At 37.0% G+C, this 19,682-nt stretch overlaps 1 protein-coding gene across 1 annotated transcript; it reads left to right on the forward strand.

Annotated features, from left to right (window-relative positions):
* Nucleotides 1-1,150: 1,150 nt before the first annotated feature.
* Nucleotides 1,151-19,393, forward strand: LOC135470191 (voltage-gated purine nucleotide uniporter SLC17A9-like). The gene is made up of 12 exons (XM_064748996.1): nucleotides 1,151-1,274; nucleotides 3,115-3,241; nucleotides 4,487-4,706; nucleotides 9,279-9,378; nucleotides 10,360-10,433; nucleotides 11,456-11,630; nucleotides 12,642-12,738; nucleotides 13,525-13,612; nucleotides 14,171-14,205; nucleotides 15,121-15,292; nucleotides 15,850-15,879; nucleotides 16,735-19,393. The coding sequence occupies exons 1-12, from the start codon at nucleotides 1,180-1,182 to the stop codon at nucleotides 16,872-16,874; spliced, it is 1,353 nt and encodes a 450-aa protein (XP_064605066.1). The 5' UTR covers nucleotides 1,151-1,179; the 3' UTR covers nucleotides 16,875-19,393.
* Nucleotides 19,394-19,682: the final 289 nt, after the last annotated feature.

Here is a 19,682-nt window from a genome sequence, read left to right on the forward strand (position 1 = left end):
CCAGTAATGTTAATCTGCATTAAAATTGAAGACAACCCAAACTTAAAACTTTTACCGCTTTATAAAGCAATATCCAGCAGATCTGTTTGATATAAATCGATATATTTATTTAGGCCTATTTATTTATTTATTTAATTTGATTGGTGTAGGCTAACCGATAAACTTTTACAATATCATATGAAGATTATCTTAATTTAAATAGACCACTCTGTGGATGTCATTTGTCATACTACTCCTTTGAAGTATGCGCGTCTCGGGACTAGGATAAATTATCAACACAATTCAGAAGTCTACTTCTACGTCTTTGCTTAAATTAAAACTAAAATCTGAACCCCTATAACACATACCTAGTGCGTAGTGTTCGCACAATCTATATGAGCCATGAACACTTCGTTTGCCTCTTTCTGTTTTCTGAGTTATGCCGTATCAACAGTCAACAATATTAATTTACAATTATAAGTTGGTATAGAGCAAGCTTTCTGGAGCTTTATTCCCGCCAATATTGTCTCATATATTGAGACAATATATATATATATATATATATATATATATATATATATATATATATATATATATATACCGACGGTACATAGTCTCAGGCAGGCCTATGACTCGATTCAGGATTGAACCCCGGATTCACCATTCACGACGCTGCATATGTAACCCTGAATGTACATGTACGCCTATAACATAGCTGTTGGTATAGATGCGTGTGTAGGCCTACTCTGATTGAATACACACGTAAGAAACTGAAAAAAAAATGTGTAAAATGAACTACATATATGCCATATATCTACTAATAGGCCTACCTGTCAATAAGCCCTACAAGCATTATTACTCTCACCGCATTGTTGGCCTACTACAGGTAGCCTACACGTATATATCTGAATGGAGGCTATGTATACACGTATATGTCGTGAGGCCCCAGAGCCTAAAATTACCCCTTCCCAGCCACGATCTCATACTGAAACCCCTTCTGTCTCTACGTGAGTTTCATTAACTTCAGAGGGAAACACAATCGAGACAAATAAATTGTCGCATTTTGAACACACGTACAAAGTTCGCCTATAAGTAACATCTGCCACAGAGTTTTTTTTCTGCCTTTTTCCGATGATTTCCGAGGGTAGCCGACAGAAGTGTCAGCGTCACCATACAATGTAAGCTGGGGAGGGAGGCAGAATGGTGATCCCCAGCAAAGGGGACGAGGACAGCTCATTTACTGTTTCTGTCAACGAAGATGTCGGCAAAACCGTTCGTGGAAAATTGTGGACCAGGTATATAAATCAGTGGACTATCGATATTACTCGATCCTCCATTGTAAATGACGAAGGGCTGCACTCTAGCTGAAAATATGGCAGACGACAGCCTGATGTTGTTGTTGTTGTTTTGGCCAGTCAACAACACTTTGGCAGCGACATGCTCCGTGACAGTGCTAATGATAGTGTGTTTTACTAAATAGCTTAACGAAGGTACAAAGAGAAAATGGCCTGTGGAAAACCCAAGGCGGTCTGTGGAAAACAAAGGCGTTTTTTTTTAATTTAAAATTTTACACACTGTTTTCAGCATAAACTATGTCAGATTATTTGACCCCAGGCATGTTTAGTCACAGTTGGTCTCCTACACGTGGATACAGTACTGTACTCTCATATGGTTAGCTTTATAAGTGAAGCTGACTCCTGATTTAACAGTGTACTAACTTCTCCCAGATGTTCGCAAATGACCCAGCTTGTAATGTTGCACAGCTGACATTTCTAACCGATCGCTTCATCTGGTATCAAGTTATCATGTTGTCTGTGTTCTTCACAGTTGTCTGAGTTGTTCACAAAGGCTTTTCCACTTGAGAGTGTATTTATTGTCTGTGTTGTTGGGTTACCTGGATATGTATGAGTTAATGTGTAACCTACCTACTTATTTAAAACCCAACAGCTAATGAATCCCTGAGCCATGTGACGGCGAGAACAGGCTACCTACCTCCGTCTGATTTCTGCCAGGATTGAGTGTGACTGTGTACTGCTTGGTATGTCAGTACAACGTCAGTTCAGCTGAACCACACACATGTGGCTATTTTTAAATATATTTTTCTATATTTGTGGCTACATTAAAGGATACATGAAGCTCTTTGGTTTTATTTCTTAATGTGCTGATTACTATGTGTAATAACATATAACAGTACGAACATATTTTTCAGCTTTCACTTTGAGAGGTAAAAATACCTTCAAAGCTCAGTTTCCTGAAGACCCCAGTGGTCAGTCAAGAAATTAAGTAGCTTGCAACGATGATCCCTGTTTAAAAAGAACTCTGTGGGGGACAGACCGAACGGATTTGGCCAAATATGGGTGGGGTTGTGGGTAACAGATAGAATGGGGGCGGGTGTATGGGCGCGGAGCGGGCGCTAAACTGGCCAGAAGAAGCCATGGAGTATCTGTGTATATGTCACCTTGCCCACACTGTCATGACTAGCTATACGGTTCAACGGGCTGGGGGTACTTCGGGGTGTTAACGTAGTTCCAAGCAAGATGACGTAATTTCCGACAAAAATTTTACCATTTACGGAAAATATGCATAACATAGAGGGGTAATTAACAGGTATAAAATCCCCCCCCCCCTTTTCTCAAAAAGGAATTTTATTAACAAAAATTCCAGGGCATATTTTTCTTCATTTGTTATTGAAACTTAATCATTGTTTTATACTCCCTTTTTGTGTATCCTTTAACACACGAATGTTTTTTACATCATAGTTTACACATGTGTATATGAGAAATACAAAGAGAGATGCCTGTTTTAATCCATGTCATTGTCTTTGAGCATAACTAGATTGATTTTAATTTCTCGTGATTTTATATATATGTTGTATAATATTCACTGTTAAATAATGATTATTTTGAGCATTTCATTTGTTGGGTGATGTTTAGTATAAACCGAGATATGGTCGAAAGCAAATTTGTTGATATCTTACATCAGAAGACCCTTAAATTAAATATGCATTAACATGGTGTGCAACTTACGTGTACATTAAGTACCAGCTGTTGTAAAAGTACACAATGTAACTAAAAAATCACAGCCTCCTGGTACTCTGTTATAAATTTTATACATGTCTTGTTTTTCCTCAAACAGACAGGAGAAGAAGCAGTGGTCGATTGCCTTGTTCATGGGCTGTAGTGCCCTGTATGCCTGCCGTACTGTTATGCCCCTCTGTGTCATGGCAATTTCCAAGGACCTGGAATGGGATAAAACAGAATCGGTGAGAGATCTAGATGAAGCATGGTGGGCACCACTCATACGCCATGCTTATATGTTTAAAGGAGAAGAAAACTTAAAACAATGACGCTATAGGCTGAAAAGAGCACATTTTTTTTCTATCTGGTGGTGCCTGCTGCATAATTTTGCGATTTTTCCTCGCCATACACATAAAGTTTAAAAACGGCAAAGCTGGCATAAATCGCTGAGTTCATCGTGTCCTCCATCTTTAACACCCCATAATTTTTGCTGGGGTGTGTTGCCTCTCAGCCAGTGAGAGTCGTTAAAACTGCCGGCTTGTTTTTGTAAACTCGGAACCTACGTTCAACATTCCAGTTTCCCGATCGTCAACCGGAAAACAAAGTGTAGTGTTCACTACCTTCTGGGAAGAAGAGTTCTACCGGAAATGTACGAACTGCACTTCGGCAGTTTCTGACGGCAGTTCTCCTCCTAACACAGAAGGCTTCAGGACTAGTTCTTAGACAAAATGTAGTCCACAATGGGTTTTGGCACTGACTTTATTTATAATTTGTCAACTGAGGTACATATTAGAATTTTTTTATGGCAAGCACCTGCGAGGATAAATGCATACTCTTTTCAATGGTATTTGTTTGATATATCAATTTTCTTCTCCTTTAAAGTCAGTGTACATGTATGTACATATATGTGTATATTTTGATAGATTAATGGAATATGATGCTGTAGAGAGTGATCAGACCTAAGACTGTTTTCAGTCAGTCAATTATCTGACTTAATGCAAGATTGAAAGTAGTTGGGATGGGAGATGAAGTGTCAATTCGCATATAGATGACGTTTAGCAAGCTGCCTATGTAAAATGGCTGCTCTCCCTCTAGAAAAAAACCCCCCAAAAAACAATCCTGTGTTCCGGAAAAATAAAATTGTTTAGGAACATAAATTGCTCTGAAACCTTATAACAAGGTTACATGTTAGAGTTCGCGTGAATGCACCTGTTTTGCATGTTTACCAGATGTTTATTCAAGCATACTAGTATTAGGAGGGAGCTATTCTTTGTAGTCTGATAAAATTATAATCTTTGTAAAGTCCTATCACTGACCTACTCAATTAAAGTAGCATTGTCTCTAGAATGAAATGAATAAGGGAAGCAAGCCACACTGAAAATTGCTCTTTGTTATGTGAAGAGGTTGAGGGATTTGTAGGATATTAATACTTATAACTGTTGTTTTCTTTTTCAGTCTCATGTGTATGTATAGTGCTGTCTATTTCTCAGGGTACCGTGCTGTCAAGTTTTTTCTGGGGGTACACATTGACACAGTTTCTGGGAGGCTATCTGAGTGATCGCATCGGGGGCGATGTTATTCTGCCCATAGCCGCTACTTTATGGAGCCTGTTGACCTTCTGGACCCCAGTCCTGGCCACTCTTGTGTCAGACAAGCACATGGGCATCACCATTCTGGTCATCTCGCGGGTTATGCTGGGCATGTGTCAAGGTACGCTCTCAAAATCATCATTCCATCATTTCAAGGATTCAGATATTTTGTAATATTATTCACTGATCTGATAGAAATTAAACATACTATTCTTTGGTATGTTTTTTTTTTTTTTAGAACGTTTGCTGATTTGAAATTCATCCCCATCTAATATGCTCTGTATTAATATGACCTGAATGAAAGAAGTTGTCTCTCTTCAGGGAAAAGAAAAATAAAAAATTAAAAAAAAGAAAGCAATTTCTTGTTGTTGAAGGTTGTAAAGTGTTGCTCATGTAAACAAACACCCTTCTTCATGTTGTGCAATATACATTATGACCTGACCCAAACATCAAACATGTCTTGACATGCACTGGACATGCACTGTACATGTACATGTGTCTTGTGCTGAGCATGTACACTTTCTGTGAGGGTGTCTTTTACATTATTCATTGTTAAAATATATCCTTCAAGCATGTTTCGGTGTGATACATTTGAAGGCCAGCCGCCTGTGTGTTGTCAACATAATTAGATTGGTACCCAATTCCAATATTTATTCAGAATTTGTAATACATGGATGGTTACCTGTTTGATTAAATGTTGTAGTTATTCTGTGCCATTTTGTCTCTGCTCTCGCTGCTTGCGGTTACACTAAGTGTTTGCTATAGCATGTGTGGCAGTCTACCACAGATTTGTTGAAGACCCCTTGTCTGACACCAATATGGCCTGCATATCTGTAGTTCACATGTGAGAAAGTTTATCAGTAACTTACCAAAAGCTATGTGGTTTACTCCATCTGTAAAACTGACATCCATCATATTAAAATTGAAATGTTCTTGAGTATGGCGTTTAACGACCATGTCATCAATATTAAAATAAGTCTCTACCGCCATTATGCATTTTACAAGTGGGATTCTCTCTTGCTGTGTTCGGTAGGCTGTAGTCTTGTTTATCATGTCATTTGATCATCATACTTTTAATATGTCTTGTGAGGTTTTAGGCTATCTGTCATACACGCGTGACACAAGGCACAATGTCAGTTTCCGTGCTTAAACGTTCACATATCTCACTGTTGTATGCTGTTGCTTGTTGTGGCAGTTATACAGGTAACAACTTTGCATTTCAAATCATGTAATAAGAGATATACCTTAATTCCTCAACCTTTATGCATATGAAAAAGCAACTTTTAATGCAATTTATGCACAGTTTTAATTTGATTTTTGAGACAAAACTACATTGGTTGGATTGGGCTTCACAGAAAGTATAATTTTATCAGTCTACACAAAATAATGCCTTAAAGGAGAAGAAAACTTAAAACAATGACACTGTAGGCTGAAAAGAGCACATTTTTTTTCTATCTGGTGGTGCCTACTGCAGAATTTTGCGATTTTCCCTTGCCATACAAGTAAAGTCTGAAAAAGGCAAAGCTGGCATAAATCACTGAGTTCATCACGTCCTCCATCTTTAACACCCTGTAATTATGCTGGGGGTGTGTTCCCTCTCAGACAATGAATGTTGTTAAAACTGCCGGCTTGTTTTTGTAAACGCAGAACCTATGTCCAACATCCGATTTCCTGATCGACAAGCGAAAAACAAACTGTACTGTTCACTACCGTCTGGGAAGAAGGGTTCTACCAGAAATGTACGAACTACACTTCAACGGTTTCCAATGGCAATTCTCCTTCTAACACAGAAGACTTCAGGACTAGATCTTAGGCAAAAAGTAGTCGCCCACAGCGGATTTTGGTGCTGAATTTATTAATAATTTATCAACTTGAGGTACATATGGCATGCACCTGCAAGGAAATGCATACTTTTTTCAGTGGTATTTGTTTGACATTTAAATTTTCTTCTCCTTTAAGAGTATGCTTGAGTAAACAGTTTGCAAACATGTGAAAAGGTTGAAGAATTACAGTAGCATTGATTTTGGTCAGAAACGTTGACGCCATAAAGTGCAAACCAATGGACAGAGCACAGAAGCCCGCAATGTGCAGTGGGAACAGTGTTATGATACATGTGTAATGATGTGATCATATGATGCGATTTCGACAGATGGAATGAAATTAGGGCCGGGCGGTCTCGTAAGCTGTGTCAAAGATGATGTGATTGGCTGAATGCCAAAATCACCTGTCCTGTTTTCATTCGACTATTTGAAATAAACAAGTCAACAGAACAATTGCACTATGAAACCACAGTTTACATATATGATAATGAGGTGCAAGTGTACGTACTGTAGTTTTGATTTGTTGAAACATTGTCCCTACACCTCCAGGTTTTCACATGGCTCCTACAGTGAGTTTAATATGCAAACATGTTAGCCAATCAGGACGCTCGTTTGTCACAGCTGCCATTAGCTCTGGTAATTATGCAGGGTGAGTACTGATAAGTCGCTAGGGCCCTTTGTGAGCATGTATGACTAGCCCGTAACCTACAGCCTGTAGATTGATTAGCATTAGATACTGATGTGATCAGTAAATTCATGTAACATAATTGGAAGGATTATATTCTTCACATGGCATTTTAACTCGTTCATGCAGTGCACAGGCTTGTGTAAATATCAGGGTTGTCTAATGTTCATGTAGGCCGTTGCTTTGTGAATACATGTATATTTTGAAGAAAAGAAAAATAAAAGTGCTGGCAGATGCAATGCTGAATTTCTTAGCTTTTCTTTTCTCAAAGATACATATATAACTGTAATTGTTCAAATCTAGAACAAATGTACCCCCTTTAAACTTGCTGATACATAGGTTTGAAGTCGTCGTTATTTTTTAGTTCATCTACTTACTAAGCATGTACATGTATGTGTGCCAATGAAGAATGATAATCCTTTCACATGTTATCTTAGTTTGAGATCAAACTCTTTTGTTGCTAAAGGTAAAAATAGTCCTACTGTGTAAGGTGACTTGTCAAAAATGTCGGGCAACTTTTGTTGACCTTATTTTACCAATCCCCTGTCACACCTTGTTCCGCAGACAAAATGACACTGCTTTTCATCAGGAACTTCTTAGGTTCACAGACTCTTCTCAGTTTTCTCCACAATTCGTCTAATCTAAGTAAATTTTTTATGAGACTTTCTTATATGCTCATGTTATAGTAAATGTAATAAAAACTGCCTAATATTTCAGGTCACATGGTACAGTAGGAGTTATTTTACCTTCTGAGATAAGAGTTTGAACTCAAAACTCCCTTGTTCTTTGATACAGAAGTGTGTCTTGTTTAGTGCAGGTCTTTTCTGTTATATTCTCCTTATTTTTGCTTTTTTTAATTTATTCTTCCTCTTCCTTTATTATTATTATTTGGTGTTTTTTGGTGTTTCATTTTTTGTGTGTGTGACAGTGTATGTGTGTCATTTGCATGTGCATCTCTTCATTCTGACACAATTCAAAGGATGTGATATTTTTTAAAAGCTTGTCATCATCCAGTTTGCTATACAAAATTACATGCCGTTTATGATTTATGATTTATGGTTTATTAATATTCATAGCCAACAGGCCAGGAGCCCACATACAGGTCTGATAACAGGGATACATACAGAGTAACAGAAGCATATTATACACATATGTAGAGCTAGGTAAATATAAAATACAATTTTTGTACAAAGATAACACAGGTAAACATATGATACAAGATATGTAAATCTTCGTACAGAAATGTTATAATCATATGTATAATAATGCAGTTATAAATATGTGTTTCAGTTATAAACCTGAACCTTAGCCTTCACAAGGCTGTTGCTCTGAGATACTGCATATTTTATCAATGCTTCCTGGAACACATGCACTGTCATTACTGTTGTTTGGCACATGTTGCAAGAATTCGTGTCCTGATTACACATGTTGGCAGCATGCACTTGTAAGGATAGACTGGATAGGCTGGATCCTTATACAAGTGCAGTTTTAACTCCATACGCTCATACATGTATTTGGCATACAGCTTGATTTCCTACCACTTTCATCCAAACTCTTTTCATTTGATGGTCGTCAGCATGTACATGCGCTATTGAAATTTTGTTTGAAGTTTCTATAATGAACATTGCTAAAACCCTCTTGTTCAAATGGCACTTCTGTGATAAACAGATGCCTTTAAGTCTTTGCTCTATGGTAAACAGTCTGTCTTGTCTATGTCTGTTGTCTTGTTTGTTGTTATTCCTGTATTCTATTTGTGAGGCTTGTTGGCTGCATCGTCTTGTCATCTGCATGTCTGTTCGTTCGGAGTTCCAGTTGTATGGTCGTGTTGAGAATTGCTTGTTCAGGCCACATGGTGGCGGTTGTTATTTCACTGAAAGCTTTTTTGAATTCGCAGGGCAGATGTAAAGATGGTCATAGTCTTTTTATTCATTTGGCAGAGAGGGGTTTGCAGACTTAAGTCTTGATCTTTCTACCCATACTAAATGCGCACTTTGGGCTGTTCCCTTAAGTGGGGCTGTCTGTTCTTCAGTGTTCTCCAGTTTTTCCCCAGTTTTCAGGTGTATTTAATTATTTTACTCAGTGCAGTTCATTGTGGATGAATGTAGCTTTTGCTGCCTGGTGATTTTCATGTCAGATGATATGCTGAAATCTAGGATGTGCTCTAAACTCCTTTTTTTTTTCTCACCAGGCTTCCATTACCCAGGGTTCACTAGTATGATAGCGAAAAAAGTCTCAGAGAAAGAACGATCTTTTACCTACGCATTTATAGCTGCAGGCTCCCATCTTGGGTAAGGGTTGTTTCTCTTACGTGGTCGCTTTTGCTCATTTCTGTAGAATTTCTTGTACTCTTTTTCTACCAGTTGATCTATGCTCTCCGTGAGCTTTGAAGTGTCTTGTATTCTTTTTGTATGTATTTGTTTGTTTGTTTGTTTGTTTTTTTTTTCATCTAATTTCCTTGTTTGCTTTTACTTATATTTCTCTCTTTTATTTGGTGGCTTATTTAAAATTAGTAACTTCTGTGCCATTGTGAAGTACCATTGTTACTCTTGTTACTTTTTCTTTTGTTTTTATTTCTTTGTTTGCTTTTCTTTATATTTCTCTCTTGTATTCGGTTGCTTATTTAAAATTAGGATCTATTGTTCCAATGTGAAGTAGCATTTTAGTATCATTTCCCTCCCTCATGTTGGCTTCCTCCCCGGCTGTGCGCGGGAAGGCCTGCCAACAACCTGCAGATGGTCATGGGTTTCCCCCTGGGCTCTGCCCCACTTCCTCTCAGCATAGTGCTGGCCGCCGTCGTATAGGTGAAATATTCTTGAGTACGGCATAAAACACCAATCAAATAGATAAATAAATCTTTTCCTTCCTGTTTTTAGTTTAATTTTCAAGTGTTTGTTGTACATATACCTGTAAATTTCCAAAAACAAAACAAAAAAAACAGATGTATTTGCAATTTTTAATTCTTGTGGTTGAAATCTTTGAAGTTGTGATGATTTTCTTTGAAGCTTCATGTAAAATTTTGTAGATTAAATTCCAAATAAGTAACCACATTGTAAGGTGATGATGATATCTTTAGTGTATTCTTTATGATTTAAAATATGGAAATACATATACATGTTTATGTCTTGAGTACGATTGTTTCTCATTTGCCTTTGCCAGGTTAGTAACATCATAATTAATTTCATGAGACAATACCATAATATGTGTGCACATGGATAGTCTGCTTAGTCAAAAGAAAGAGATTTTTATACCATTTTCTCTCATGTTTGCAGCACTTTGATGTGTGGCAGTCTTGGCTCTTTACTACTAGAACGATATGGGTGGGAAAGTGCGTTCTATGCCTGTGGTAAGTGACAATATTGTGATATCACATGTGACTGTGTGAGCGCTGCTCCACAAATTCATCACAAGTTTATATCATTATTATGCCATTTATCAGGAACTGACTATGATAACAGTATTATTTAGTCCAGTGGAAGCTGCTTACAGTACGAAGGGACATATCATGTAGTATCAGGTGCCTTATCATTTTGCTATGTACATGTATTCAAACAAACAAACTAAGCTTGCCGTAGTAAATGGCAATATCAGCTTCTTTATCCGTAAACGCTGAAGGACAAAGAATAGTTTCTGGGCACTGTGGAGTTGGATATAGTCTCTTTCTTAAAGTAAGTTACCGTTATCACTCTTTCTGTGCTAGTTGACTATTCTACTTCTGGCTATTATTAGATGTTTGATCTGTTAAATCAACATTGGTTCAATGAAAGATACTCAGAAATGGCTGGTTTTGAAGAATTGTTATGAAAAAAGCTTACTTATGTTCAGATATAGGCTAAGGTTATGGCAACATTTAACTGTGCAAAACTAACGAAGGCTGGAGAACAGGAATCAATAAGTTTCGTATAGATTTGAAATCGAACTACTCATGGTAGCCTACTGACAGCTTTGCCAGAGATGCTTTGCTTCTCACAACACAACAGTACGTTTTACCCTATTGTTGAACCCAGGGCCTCCATGGCTCAGATGGTTAGCGCACTAGCACAGCGTAATGACCCAGGAGTCTCACCAATGCGGTGGCTGTGAGTCCAAGTCTGGCTCATGCTGGCTTCCTCTCCGACCGTACGTGTGAAATATTCTTGAGTATGGCGTAAAACACTAATCAAATAAATAAATAAAATAATTGTTGAACCTTGTTATAATAAGTTGAATGTTGATGGATTAACTGAAACTGTCATAGTAGCCAGCTGTGCAAATATCCATGCCTCCAGAAAGAAAAGTAATAGAAATTCAGGACATTGGGGATGAAGGGATGAATCAGTTTTGGTGTAAAGGGGCTGTGTGATTGATTTATGTCTGATGTGTTTGTAGGTATAGGCGGTTTAGCCTGGATGCTGTTTGTCAGATACTACCTTATAGGGCAGTATCGTCAGAAGTACATTCCAGAGCTAGATAGTATGGTTGTGGCAGAAAAAATGGCTGCCAGACCCAAGGAAAAAACCTCTTCAGTTCCATGGCTGGTATTATTTGCTACCCCAGCATTTTGGTGAGTGTATTATAGGCTGGACATATTTTCCATGTTGGAGTAAAAACCATTTGCCTGAAACTTGTTTTATGCCACTATAAGAAAATTATGAGCCTGAACTAAAAGTGTACACGCAAAAGTTCAAATCATGTGATTGTAATTCTTTTTTTTTACATTTTGATTTATAATTGTTTTTGCATGAACATACATGTACATTTTGAATTATGGTTGTTTTTGCATGAACATACATGTACATTTTGAATTATAATTGTTTTTGCATGAACATACATGTACATTTTGAATTATAATTGTTTTTGCATGAACATACATGTACATTTTGAATTATAATTGTTTTTGCATGAACATACATGTACATTTTGAATTATGATTGTTTTTGCATGAACATACATGTACATTTTGAATTATAATTGTTTTTGCATGAACATACATGTACATTTTGAATTATGATTGTTTTTGCATGAGTATACATATTTACATTTTGATTCATACACGGGAAGAGGTCATGGAATGACAATAACATTAAACCTCAAGTATACATACATACATACATACATACATACCTGAAGTGACAAAGAAGCAGATTGTAGCTGACTAATAAATGAGCTGCTATTCTGTCTAAAATTGTATCAAAGGAAGACATCTTAAACTGAATTGAAACACTATAAACTGTATAACTGGGTAGTTCTAGTCCAACTTCTGGAACTAATCTCAACATTTATCTTGGACCAAAGCCAACAATCATGAGTGTGAACACCAGTGGCACTCTTGGCTTCTGTTTCCCATTTATATACTAAGTCTACATTATTTTGTGTATATGGCAAAATAGTGGAAGAAAATTTATAGCCAGAAAGTACAGGTAGCATGCTTTCATGCATTTTCTGTTTAAATGTTTTTGTCCATTTTACAGTGGTTTTTGTACAGTATACATTTACTTTTAATATATATTCAATATATATAGACTGATAATCCAGTATGTACCGGTACATGTATGTCATATATTTTTCTTTACAGGTCACTCATTGTGGGTCACTTCTGTCAAAGTAATGCATTTTATATTTTATTATCCTGGTTACCTTCATATTTTCATGAAAACTACCCATCAGCTAAGGTAAGCCCTTTGATAGTTTTGGATAACCATTTAAAATGTTCATTTTGTTAACATCCTATTGCCGGATTTTAGCCTTGTGCTGAATGAAATCCGTCTTTATTCATGTTATTATTACTTAGAGCACAAAATCTTAACCAAAGAAACACTTTAGTAATACATTTGAATATGACACATTTTTCTCAGTTGTTCCAGTGAAAAAAAAAATTATAAAACACAGATATAATGAAAAGTTTCTTCAAGAAATGTTTAACAATTTGTGCTACATGACGTTATAAGGATAGTGTGCTTATTGTCGGTGTGAGACAAGTGATGTTCAGTGAGTGCAAAGCTCGAATCGAGTGTAATTTGTCAAGAGCTGACAATTCCTGACATCCCATCCAAAAAAAGGACCTGCTCTGTTGAATCTTTAAGCCGCAGAATTTGTACACCAATAGCTGGCTAAGCCATTGTTTGTCTAATTACATGTACGAATACAAACAAGAGGGTGATAGAGAGCGGACAAAAGGGAGATAAATTTAGTATGGAATAAATACACAAGATGGTTGACTATTGCCTCGTAAATGTGGAATATTACTTTGTAAGTGTGATGCTGCTTTGATTGGACCAGTTGTTGTTGCACATTAGAATTTGTGGAACATCATGTGACTTGTGTTTTGACCAATGAAAACCGAGAATCACTCAGCAAGGTATAAATAGTTATTGTAAATGCCTTTCATGTTACTTTGTGCATGTAATTGACTAATGCTACATTCATATGTAATGGTAGCTCTGTCATTTGTCTTTCAGGGCTGGGTTTTTAATGTTGTTCCATGGTTAGTGTCTATACCCTCATCAATATTCAGCGGCTGGTTCGCAGATCATCTCATTTCTAAGGGTAAGTCACTTGTTCAAAAGCCGATGCGGGTTATTATACATATGTGTGTGGAAATGCCGTGTAAAGAGGCTATATCAGAGATTTTAACAAAGAATAGCTCCAATGATCGCCTTTCGGTAGATGTCAGACTCTTACCTATACTGTGTATAGTGTTAAAATGATTCTTAACTTCAAAAAATTTGTAATGCAACCAGCCTGGTAAATTTTGTTTCCTGCTTGCGTTGCTAAATGTGACATGGAATATGAGGGTTGCTTATGGCGATTGGAAAATGAAATATACACAAGTACTACACATTCGGTAAGGTTGCATATCACTCAGTCTGTGGTGAAAACTCTTCAGTGAATAGCCATGGGTACCAGACAAACCTTCGTGCTTCTATTGCCCTCATATGGGGGTCTGACACATATCTTCTACATTTTTTGGCATAAATATTAAAACGCCTTGTCTTCAAGTACAGAAAATATGCTATCCTCGACTTCAGCTTTTAAAAATATTATTCAAGAAAAAATGTTTTACAAAATGTGAAAGTTTAATATAAGTGTTCTCTTTTCTTCTAGGTTATAGTGTTACTCTTGTAAGAAAACTGATGGCGGTAAGTAAGAAACTGTAACCCCCAGCTTTATACACCAGTCGTATTGCTGGCTTTATTAAGAACATTTGCTATAGTTACTTTAGTCTTCATGATATGTTTCTTAGGGAAAATGTACCAGACACAGTTTTGTGATTCTTGTTGAATCTGATGTTATTGACAAGACTGATGTACAACACTGTCCTATTCTAGCTTCCCATCCTACTTGGTTGGTGTCACTGTGAGTCCAAGTCCAGCTTATGTTTGCTTACTCTCCAGCTGTTTAGAAAGTCTGTCAGCAACCTGCGTGTGGTCATGGGTTTGCCTCTGGGCTATTCTCTGTTTCCTCCCACAGTAATGCTGTCCGCGGTCGTACAAGTAAAATACTCTTGAGTACGGCATAAAACACCAATCAAATATATAAATAAATAAATACCTGATTGGCAAACCATCACACAAGAAAAGTGAAGTGGAGGATGGGTGAGTGGTGGTCATGTGATATGCCACCGATGGCATATTATGGCTTTCCCTTCTCACAGGATCACGATGACATTACCCTCTGCATGGGGTATTTCGACAACTGTTACCCAATCGCTGTCCTCAAAGCTGTTTCAGCTGTTGTAGATACCACATGCTCTTTCCAGATTGGGCTTTATAAGAATTCGTTGACAAAATAAACATGATAGCAAACAAGCACCATCATACCAACCAGGTGTGAACAACATGCACAATTTTAGGTGGTTTACCATATATCACATGCCTTTCAAGTCTGTATGCATCAGTATAATTTGTCTTTAACTTTCTAAAAGGTCAGTGGCTTGCCCTGTATACTCTGCTTACTCCATCCTTAAAACTGATTACTGTTGCATATTAATTGAAAGTTGTTGATTAACACAACAATCATTTAAATTAATAAACTTGTTTGTGGTTGTGTTCCAGAGTATAAACCTGGCCGGAGTGGCCTTATTCCTTATACTGCTCACCTACACTACCACCTACGCTAGCTCTCTCTTCTGCATGGCCATGTGCATCTGTTGTTCTGGCTTCCACAACAGTGGCATCGCAGTCAACCCTCAGGATATAGCTCCTGGCTCAGCAGGATCTGTGTTTGGTGAGTACCAGGATAGACAACAGTGACTACCGGTACTGGTTCAGAAATTAAGGAGCTACACCTGTGTCAAAATCTCAATGTCTTTATGAAAGTAGGTTGAATGATAAGAATTGAGATTGGTCTGATTTGTTTCCTAAATTGTAAAAAGAAATGAGCAGAGTATTGAATCCGCTTTTGTGAGTTTCAGAAATAAGTAGTTAACAGCGCTTATGGTGTTGTTTTCATTGAAGGCCTCTTGTCTCCCAAATATATTGCAGACAAGTCTATATAGTACATGGAGGAAAGTTTTTCAGTAACTTGCCAAAAGTCAATCCTTTTTCCCAGGCCTGCACCCATAAAAACGATTGCCATCAGAAAGTTGAAAAATTATTGAACATGGCATTAAACAAGAGTCAAATAAATAAGTAAATACATGTAAATTTGTGGGTAAATATGAAAATAAATGAGTTTATTGGTCATGGGCACTATATTTTCTGACATTAGGATCTCTCTCATTTATACACTTTTGACGTTTTTTTTTTTTTTTTTAACTGTCTTATTTTTGATTCTTTGTACAGGTATCATGAACATGGCTGGGGCAATTCCAGGTTAGTCAGACCATGTTAATATTTAGTGTATTTTACCAAAAATTTGGTTTTTAAAGTTGCTTTTCAAAAGGACTTCAAATGATACTTTTGATGCCATTTGTTTAGTTCTGCTGATAAAAAGGGATCAAACTTCACAAAAAATTCTCAAGTGAACTTGAGATGAATCCGTAAGAATGTGGACGAATCTGTAAGAATCAAGCAAACCGTCCCTTGATAAATGCTGAACTTCAGGTGAAATACAGTTATTAGGAAAGGAAAGCGAGATTTGCTTTCAGATTAAACTTCTATGTAGACTTGGAAATAACTACATCTCTTGTGTGAATGGCTGAAGTCAAGAACTGTTTGTACATGTATTGTGTTAAATATGCCATTCTGTTGTGAGGATGAAAGATTTACTGTTAGTTGTTGGGTTAGGGGTTTACTGTTTGTGGTTTGATTTAGGGTTGACTGTTTGTGGTTTGGTTAAGGGTTTGCTGTTTGTGATTTGATCAAGGGTTTACTCTTTGTGGATTGATTATGCATTTACTGTTTGTGGTTTGGTTAAGGGCTTACTGTTTGTGGTTTGGTTAAGCATTCACTGTTTGTGGCTTGTTTAGGCATTTGCTGTTTGTGGCTTGGTTAAGCAATTAATGTTTGTGGTTTGGTTAAGCATTCACTGTTTGTGGTTGGGTTAAGCATTTACAACCAGCATTGTCTGGTGACATCCTGAAGGATTGTTTGTATATGTGTTATTTATGATTGCATGTTTTATGGGGGTTGTATATGTGTTATTTATGATTGCAGGATTTGTGGGCGTGTATGTGCCTGGTGACATCTTGAAGGATGGTGTTGTATATGTGTTATTTATGATTGCAGGTTTTGTGGGTGTGTACATGGCTGGTCACATCTTGGAGGCCACCCACAGTTGGAATGCTGTGTTTAACCAGACAGCCATGGTGTGCCTGTTTGGATGGGTTGTCTACAGCTTGTTTGGCACTGCAAAGAAAATTGTCTGAAGATCTCATGAACAGAAATTGTTATTCACTTCTACGTCTTGCCACCCTTGTGTTTTGTGGTACGCTCCGACACAGCTGAAATCTTTGACGTTTATAAACACATTCTTCTCTATGTGTATGATAGTGACAAGCCAAGTCTTTAAAAACCTTCTGTTCATGTTATTATTCTGTCTTTAGCAAGGTTCCATAAACCAGACAACTACATGCACGTGATCTGCATTTATTGACTGCAAATGGTTTGTACACACTCAGAAGATAAATAGTGACAAATCTTTGATGTCTATTCTTAGCTACATTTCAACAGACCTTGCTTTGTAAAGGGGGACAACTCTTGATGAACTAGAGGGCAGAGCAAAGTGAAAACTCACCATACCGCATCTCTGTATACAGTTAGGTACATTAAGGGTACACACATGTACAACAGAGAATTAATAGCATTATCAGAACTACTTCTGCACAGATCACATACTATACACCATTCTCTTTTGTCTATGTGAGTACAAAACAATATTGTTTTGTAATTATACATGTAATTTAATGAAATGAAAGCTGATGTTATCATTATATAGCTGTCAGATTATGCTGTCAAATTTGGTTGTGCTAAAAGTTTTTTTTCTTGTCAGTATTGATATATGATACTGTAGCTCTCCTGTGTATGTGTACTGATGGATGGAGAGCTTCAGACAAAATGCTGCGGATACTGGGCAGCTCCTGTCCAATCCAAAATGAGGCTGTGTGGCAATATGAAGGGTTTCTTTTGGAAGAGTTGGTACATTGTGCACAGCATGATAAATATTAGCATGATATGGAAGCTGTGGTGAATTTCTTTAAATTTTTTACCTTGAAATTATGCACAAGATGAAGGTTTTTTTGTTGAGCAGATGTCCCTTTCTTTCTTTCTGTAATGGTTAGCCAAGGATCTGTGTCTTTACAGCTAAGCAAGCCACCCAATTTTGTTATCTGTCGCTCTGTGGTTGTCAGGAGGACTGCAGTTCGGTATGACAAAACACACAGCTCATATTCATCTATCCAGTAACTTATTAGATTTGAATCAAGCTTTCACTGGTGTGAAGTTTTATGTCAGGAGCATGGCGTAATGACCTAGGAGACTCACACCAGTGCGGAAGCTGTGAGTGTAAATCCATCTCATGTTGGCCTCCTCTTCGGCCGTATGTGGGAAGATCAGCCAGCAGCCTGCAGATGGTCGTGGGTTACCCCTGGGATCTGCCCTGTTTCCTCTCACCATAATGCTTGTTGTCATATCAGTGAAATATTCTTGAGTACGGAGTAAAACGCCAATCAAATAAATAAATCGTCATAATGCTGGCCCCCATCGTATAAGTGAAATATTCTTGACTTTGGAATAAAACACCAATGAAATAAATAAATAAATAAAGTAAGCCAGGAGATTTATCAGGTATCTGGCAAATGGGAGTGAATTACATTGGGCATTCTGAACTCCTCTCACAAAGCAGAAAGATTTCACTGGGGACAAATGTCTGGGAATAATATTAAGCACCAGTCAAACAAACGTGTTCACACCTGTCAGATAAATGCATGTATCGAATGTGGGATCATGTCAGAAATCTTAAAAGAAAGAATGTTTTTTTCTTCAGTGGACTAGTTCAGGTGTTAATGTACTTTATTTTTAATGAGATGTATTGACATCATAGAAATTCAGACATTCACAGGTGCACACATATTTTTTATATTATATGGATGAGAAAACTGCGTGCTTATTGTCTACCAAAACACTCTTGATTGTATAGATTGCACTTCAACCTACAATGTAGTAATGATATGTACCTCACTGATTGTTTAGATCATTTCAGCAAATGTCGCAATTGATTTTACTGTATTTCATTTTGTTCCAACCAGATTGCATTTAAAAAAAAAAAAAAATTCAATTGTCTGTATGCTTTAATTCTGTTCCATGCTTAAGTTACACCTCTTCATCCAGTTGAGTGGATTGGTTTTTTTTTTAATTCTGTTGAACTAAATGAGGTAAGAAGAATTTTGGTACATGTTTTTATGTGTACACTACTGGAGTTTATTGGGTGTGACAGGAAATTTTGAACATGACAATTAAAAAGATGTTTTGAAATTTGTTTGGAAGATATGATGATATCCTGTTGAGGAAGATGTGAACCAAGACTAATAATTTGTGCCTACAAGTGAGCATTTTTGCAGGCAGATCTACCGAAATATTACATTTGGTGTTGACACATATGCTGTTTCCAGTAGGATATCATCCTACCTACCAAAACAAACCTCAAAAGAGCTCAAATCAGCTGACATGACTGAACAAGCTCTCAAAGTCATGGCTATACATGGAGTGGTACAGCAGATGCATGCAGTTTATTTATGGTAATTTATACATTTATTGTTGTCTCATCCTTCTCTGTTGCAGATTTATGTGTACATTTAGAAATATATGTACATGATAAGAGTTGCAATGTAGTAGAATAATGTGGGTATTTTGATCTGTATTGCTCTTGTGACAGTGCACAGATTTTGTTCATGGGGTATCATGATTAATGACATCAATGTACTTATATATTCTACTTACTTATATATATATATATATATATATATATATATATATTTTTTTTTTTTGTGGGTTTGAAAATGGTGTGGAAGTGAAGAGAATCTATGAATGTAAGAGTGTAAGAGAATAATAGTTAGTATAGCTCTTGCACAGAGCTATTAAATAAAAGAGGCCTGCTCTGAACTACCTCCCTTATTACCATACAGCAACTATGACGTAATGCGAGACTAGGTGTTGAGGCGTGAAACTATGAGAAGTGG

Source organism: Liolophura sinensis, chromosome 7 (genome assembly GCF_032854445.1).
Source record: "Liolophura sinensis isolate JHLJ2023 chromosome 7, CUHK_Ljap_v2, whole genome shotgun sequence".
NCBI classification, from domain to species: domain Eukaryota; kingdom Metazoa; phylum Mollusca; class Polyplacophora; order Chitonida; family Chitonidae; genus Liolophura; species Liolophura sinensis.

Excerpts from the sequence above, each read along its gene's own strand:
- LOC135470191 (XM_064748996.1), top strand. The coding sequence starts at position 1,180 with ATGGTGATCCCCAGCAAAGGGGACGAGGACAGCTCATTTACTGTTTCT. Across the intron at positions 1,275-3,114 it reads CGTGGAAAATTGTGGACCAG|ACAGGAGAAGAAGCAGTGGT; the intron begins GTATATAAATCA and ends TTCCTCAAACAG. Across the intron at positions 3,242-4,486 it reads AATGGGATAAAACAGAATCG|GGTACCGTGCTGTCAAGTTT; the intron begins GTGAGAGATCTA and ends TCTATTTCTCAG.